General features: G+C 42.5%; 1 protein-coding gene across 1 annotated transcript; it reads right to left on the bottom strand.

The window, feature by feature from the left end:
* Positions 1 to 2,097: 2,097 nt before the first annotated feature.
* On the bottom strand, positions 2,098 to 4,290 carry LOC311051356 (E3 ubiquitin-protein ligase CHFR-like; the record flags this gene model as incomplete). The annotated part of the gene is made up of 2 exons (XM_084065920.1): positions 2,098 to 2,933; positions 3,096 to 4,290. The coding sequence occupies 2 exons, from the start codon at positions 4,288 to 4,290 to the stop codon at positions 2,098 to 2,100; spliced, it is 2,031 nt and encodes a 676-aa protein (XP_083922046.1).
* Positions 4,291 to 6,867: the final 2,577 nt, after the last annotated feature.

The raw sequence follows: 6,867 nt of genomic DNA, 5'->3' as shown, positions 1-6,867 counted from the left end.
GTAAAACCAAATTATTCTGTCTCAGTTACAAAACTGCATCTCACACATGTGATGCTGAACCTAATTCTTGGATTATATTCTACTGCCATCTAGAGTGTAAGAGGCAGAACTTCATCATCTTTATCTGTATAATCATGAATATATATGAATATTCTGCTTGCATATGAAACATGAGCATTTTAAAAGTTGTGAGACTGTATTAACTTTTACATTACTAGATATTTTATTATGTACATATGTTGCATCTTGAAGTATCATGTGTGTGTGGGGGGGGGGGGGGGTTAGAAGATTAATGTAAATATATTGCTTTGCTATGCTAGCCATTGGTTATGAATGCTCAGAAAAGTAGTCAAATTATATCATAATGTGTTATACTTGTGATTCAAGAAGATTTATTGAAAAGTATGTGGTGCTTGTGTTATAATCAGGTTTTATTCAGCTGCAGTAACATCCTAAATGTCAATTTAACTGAGTTTAAAAAGGACCTAACCCACTCTTTAATTCTGAGTGTAGAATGAGATTTAAATGAACGCTGAGAATGTTATGTGAAGACAATGTCATATGAATGTAAAGACAGACTGAGTTTTCATTAAATGAGGATTGTTGAACTGGACTCTGTTTAATCCCCAGTGCAGCTATAATCCGTTTCTGGTAAATATTGTACCTTATGGATAGACAGGATCTGGTAAATAATAGCATCCAATGTATCGTTGCTGTCGGGCAGAAACCTCTATCTCCATATTCAAACTTTTTGTGTTTCTTTTCCTAAAATAACGCCCCTACAAACGCATCAAAAGCAGCAGATGTACAAGCTCAAAACGTGGCGCGACGCATTTTGAGCTTTTACATCTGCTGCTTTTGATGCGTTTGTAGGGGCGTTATTTTAGGAAAAGAAACACATTGATGTTTTTCAATTTGAATCCTTGAAAGTAACAGTTTTGGAACATTTGAGGTTTCCACCCGACAGAGACAACATTATTAAACATACTTAAAACGTACTTAAAACAAACAGCTGTTCTCAACCTCTGGGTTGGGACCACTGGAACCAAGCCATCGAGGCTCCTGGTGAATCATGACCATAAAACATTTGAAATGAATATTTTAATATTTAATTATATTATATTTAATAAATACCCCCTTCTTTTGCGGTTTCCAAATATTTGTTGATCAAGACCAAACCTTAGGCTATCCACGGAGAACAGATGACTGTATATAACAATATACAATAGTATTTATGTCACTGTCTGATCATGAACATTATACTTTATATATCATAAGTAAAATCATACAAATTAGAGGTGCACGCTATTGTTTGAGAGAACATTAAATGATAACGTAGATGGATACAGTGAGTGGCCAACTACTACAACATAAGGGACATTCAAATTGGGCTTGAATGTACAGTATAGGCTAGTGTGTGAAAGGGGTTCCCAAACCTTTTCAGCTACAGACCCAAAAGAGAAATTTGGTGTCTCCCCAACAAACACTTAAAAAACTACATTATGAATTAAACACTTAAACCCTATTTCAACAATCTAGTTTGGGGGAAAAGGTTAAAAAAACAACATAAAAATGGGTCCGTGACCCAAAATGGGTCACTCAGAAATGGGGGGGGGGGGTGCTATATATCCATTTCTAACTCATGGTCCCAACTCCTCACCCAAGTGTCTTTAAAGGATTATGTAACCTATAATTAAACGATAGGAGTCCTGAGTAAAATAGAAAAGGTATATATTTTTTATTAGAGTAATACAGTAATGGAAATATAAACTGTTACATTTAGTTTATTAATTGAAATGATTTGTGAACAACATCAATAAAAAAACGTAATAAAAAAATCAGTCATCAGAAGCAAGGATGGGTGTTTTCAATAATGTTGTCATTGTGGAGTCTTGAAGTTGAATGGGCTTACAGTAGGAGGGAAGCATGTCTGATTTCAAAGTAAATCAAAGTTTAATTTGTAGGACTGATGAAAGCTGGCCCCCCCCAAAAAAAAAAAAAAACGTTTTGGAACTACATTCATAAAAAATATCTTGCTGTTGAGTGCCTGCTTCTGACTGGAGGAAATATCTCTTCTGTGGATAATACTAGAGATTATTAAAGGTCTCCATCTGTTTGCATTGGAATGAAGCGAGTCTGCTCACATATATGGTTGAATTTCAATGCATGATGTGCCTTCACCTGTGTGCGACAGTTACGTCCCCAGTAACAGACAGGACGAGACGTTACAGATGGCGGCAGGTCACATGCAGGGATGTTCTCTCTGTATTTGTAGGCCAGCTCCTTGAAGCATTGCCGGCCACAGGAGAAACAGACGATGACATCTGCATTAATGCGATAATCAGACAGATAGAGGATTCCTTGTTGTAAGCCCTGCAGGGCTTCCTGGAGCATGTCCTTCCAAGACATGCCTCTCTCAGACAGGTAGTTCCCTAGGATCTCAGACTCGTATTTATTGCTGTTCAGAACACCATCCAGGCATTTATCCGTTAGATTGAGCTCGCTAAAGTGCGCCAGGCAACCTCGACAGCCAGTCCTCTGGCAGCCCCAGTACATATGACAGAAGGGCCGCTGGCACAACATGCATTGCTGAGTAGGGAGCTGCTGGCTGCCGAGTTCACCGTGCCTGTCTGGCATTGGCTGGAGGCAGCAGGTGCAGATGATGTGGCTGCCCTGAGCAGAACACGTGTACTCCGGAGGAGCCGTTATGGCAGGGACCTCGGAAGATGTTGAGGGCTCTTCTCCAGCACTGAGTTTCCCAGGGCTGTCCTCGGGCCCTTGTGTCGCAGGCGTGGGCATCGCGGTGGGTTGGAATGGGAGAGAAGGTGAGACGGGAGACCCCGCGAAGTCGGCCCGTTGGAACGACAGCCGACTGCCCTCCTTCCTGTAGCCAGGACACTGTCTGCATGATGTCACAAATGGCTGACTGGTGTCTGAGGCGTCACTGTCACCGTCAGAGAGCTCAGAGGGAGTGTCAGAGCCATCCTCCTCGTCAGAGGAGGAGGAGTCCAGCCAGTTACTACTGCCGCCACGTTGGAACAGCAGCTGACTGCTCCGTCTCCCGAAGCCCGGTCTGTACATCACGCATGGTTCACTGTCGTGGTCGTCGCCGTCGCCTGAGAGCTCAAAGAGGTCGTCAGAGAGCTCAAAGAGGTCGTCAGAGCTCCCCTCCTCATCAGAGAAGTGGCGCTCCACCTTCGGGTGCAGCATGTCCCGCGTTATCTTATTCCTGCTGTCCATGCTCTTCTTGTCCTCCTCGCTGCGACACTTCTCAGGGTGCTGGATGAGGTAGGCCTCCATCAGGTTGTTGAGGATGTGGTTCTTGTTGATCCTCTCCACGGTGCCGCGGCAGGCGGGGCACAGAACCGAGCGCTCCATCCATCCCGAGTAACAGGCCGCACAGAAGGTGTGCATGCAGGGCTGCAGGCTGACACAGTCGTACAGCAGATCCTGACAGACGATACATGTTAAAGATTCCTCCATCTTGTCCGGTTTGGTGCCTTCCGCTGAAGGAGCCTTACCCGGCGTGTCCTGAAGGCGTCCCTTGGGTGGACCTGCAGCTTCAGTACTAGACGAGTTTGGGAGGCTCACATCGCGACCCTCGTCGTATTTTGTTTTCCTCCTCTTCTTCGTCTCTGGCTCCTGGATGTGGGTGCATTTCTCTTTAGTAGGGACACGTTTTTTAGCTGGGCCCGTCTGTACAACAGGGCCAGCTGCCGCAGGGCAACTCGTGCGCAGACGGGTGGAGGAGGAGCTACAGGGCTGGCATTCCTCCCGAGTCGGTTGCCTGGAGGGTCCTGGCAGTACTGCCGGCTCCGCAGAGAAAGACGGGTCTGGTGATGGAACGGTTTGTCTGTGAGATGACCTCTCCTCCATCACTTCAGCAGCATTTGGTCCAACACTACTAATATCTTGTGAAACGGCGCGTTCCGGTTGAATGGAATGGTAAACATAGGCGATGTTTTGTTCTGGCTCATTTTTCCTGTACACAAAGTAAATGACATCTCCATTCTGCAGCATGTGGGTCTGCTTCTTCACCAGCGTGGACGTGTTGATGATGGTGCCATGGGTGCTCATGTCCTCCAGCCACACTTGCCCTGAGCACTCATCTTGTATAATTTTGCAGTGATTCCCTGAGACCCAGGGTTGGTTAGGGGGAAAAGATAGATCACATCCTTTACTCCGACCAACCGTGCATTCCCTCTTGATGAGCAACACTTGTGTTTCACAGGAATCCACTTTCACCAGCTTTCCCCATGGTTGTCCTCTAGCAAGACTTTGGTCCCCCATCTTCGATCAATGTCCAATAATCGTTCTACCTTTGAAATATTTAACTTTATTTTATAATGAAAGTCAATGGGGCTCTGATCAGGAGTAATACGTCATAGATATGTCACAGACTGACATCATAGATGACGGACGTCACAGGCTGGTCTCTTGAAGTCCAGATCCACAATCAGATTTTTTCAGTCAGTAACCTAGGAAAGGTGTGTGTGTGTGTGTGTGTGTGTGTGTGTGTGTGTGTGTGTGTGTGTGTGTGTGTGTGTGTGTGTGTGTGTGTGTGTGTGTGTGTGTGTGTGTGTGTGTGTGTGTGTGTGTGTGTGTGTGTGTGTGTGTGTATATTTATATATATATGTACTTAGTTTAGTATGACTAAATATCCTGAAACATTCTGAAAATAAGACACAGGAAGGCGCTAGAAGGCCGCATGTGCAGGTAACATGCCAATACAAACGCCACCGTTACATCATAATAATGGATTATTCTACAGTGAATGGTATTTGCTTGGACAGAACTGAAAAGTGACTGCCAATTCTGAGCTCATCTATTGGGGAAAGAAAATCCTAAAAGCCCCACCAATCATCTTTGCAGTAATGTTCCTCTCCCATACCTAGTTCTGCTTTACAATATTCTGTTCTGTAGATGGATGACAAACAAACAAATCTGTAACATCTGTTGTAAAGTAGTTATCTTTGAGTCTTTTCTTTTTTGATATAGCGGAAACATGTCACAGATGTGCACAGCATTTTGGCCTTGTGCATCTGCTCTCACCTGGCATTGGCAACTTTAGGCATGTTGTCTTATCGCCTCCATGATTCACGGGTGACAAAAACAGCAGCCTTACTCTTACTCCATATGGTGGTGCCATACTTTGGCCAGACTATAACCACTTCTGGTACAGTGGTCATATTGATGACATGAACCAGATGTGTAATCGGGCATACCAGAGAGTCTATGTGTAATTTCAGAAAGTTGTCTCAAGTCCATAGGCATCCTTAGCTTAAACGAGAAGCCTTGAATTCATGGATTTATTTTTGTTTTTGTCGCATTCCTAAGCCAATAATTTGATGACGGGTGTATTTCCGGTAGGAGACACAAAGAATCTACTTTGTGTCTCCTACCGGATACATTACCCGGTAGGAGACGGGAATCAAATTATTAGCTTAGGTATGCGACAAAAACAAAAAATAATCCATGAATTCAAGGCTTCATGGGGTGTGCAATTGATAGAAAATAAGTCATTTTTTGGGTGAACTACTCCTTTAAGAGCTTTTCAGTACACCGATAATGTTAGCCACTTCTAATTCTGTTAGTCTCACACACACTTCCACACACCCACCCACAGCCGAAGAAAACAGGAGCATGTTAGACATGATTTGTCTCCATTGTGTGTTTAATCTTACATCTGTTTTAATGTAACATCATCAATCTCTATGAAGTAGGCTATGTATGTGCTAAATAAATACATTATTTTTCATTCACATCCAGGGCCAGGCTCACAACGCAGCTCACAGCTTCATCAGCAGTTGACAGTCACAGTTCCATCTGTGTTGAAAAGATCAAATAACATAATTAGAAGTGATATCAGTCCGTCTGTCAACCACTTTGGTCCCAAATTAAGATATGATTTATGATCTTCATTTTGCCAAATGTGAACATAACATTCAGAAGGTGATTAACTGCCGGAAAAATACTGCAAGTAACAATGTTTATTGTCATTGTATTCAGAATACGACCTTTTGTTTATTACACCCACTTCAAATAGCGGCAGCATCATACAAATACAGCAGCATTATGCAATAAGTTAGGTTTGTCATATGTCACAAGTCACCAAAGTCTGTCAAAGATAAGAACATCCATAATACATACATCTAAAGTAAGATGTACTGTGCTGATGATATACTGTAACTGTATGCCATCTTTTAGCAGATTTGCTTGCATTACTTGTTAAAAAAAACTATCCGTTTCCATAGAGATCATGATAACCCTTTTCTCTGTAATCTCTCACAAATAAGGTCCCTGGTTCTCAAGTAAATGCGATTAATTAACTGTCATGCGATTAATTAACTGTCCACTACTGACACTACAGGGGCAGCAGTGGCATGTATGTATGTGTGTGTGTGTGTGTGTGTGTGTGTGTGTGTGTGTGTGTGTGTGTGTGTGTGTGTGTGTGTGTGTGTGTGTGTGTGTGTGTGTGTGTGTGTGTGTATATATATATATATATATATATATATATATATATATATATATATATATATATATATATATACACACACACACTTAGTTTAGTATGACTAAATATCCTGAAACATTCTGAAAATAAGACACAGGAAGGCGCTAGAAGGCCGCACGCATGTGCAGGTAACATGCCAATACAAACGCCACCGTTACATCATAATAATGGATTATTCTACAGTGAATGGTATTTGCTTGGACAGAACTGAAAAGTGACTGCCAATTCTGAGCTCATCTATTGGGGAAAGAAAATCCTAAATACCCCACCAATCATCATCTTTGCAGTAATGTTCCTCTCCCATACCTAGTTCTGCTTTACAAACTTCTGTTTGTAGATGGATGACAAACAAA

The sequence above is a fragment of the Gymnoscopelus microlampas genome, assembly GCF_963454915.1.
Source record: "Gymnoscopelus microlampas genome assembly, chromosome: 9".
In the NCBI taxonomy this organism is placed as follows: domain Eukaryota; kingdom Metazoa; phylum Chordata; class Actinopteri; order Myctophiformes; family Myctophidae; genus Gymnoscopelus; species Gymnoscopelus microlampas.
Note: the sequence above shows the minus strand (reverse complement) of the source record. Positions and strands in the feature narration are given on the sequence as shown.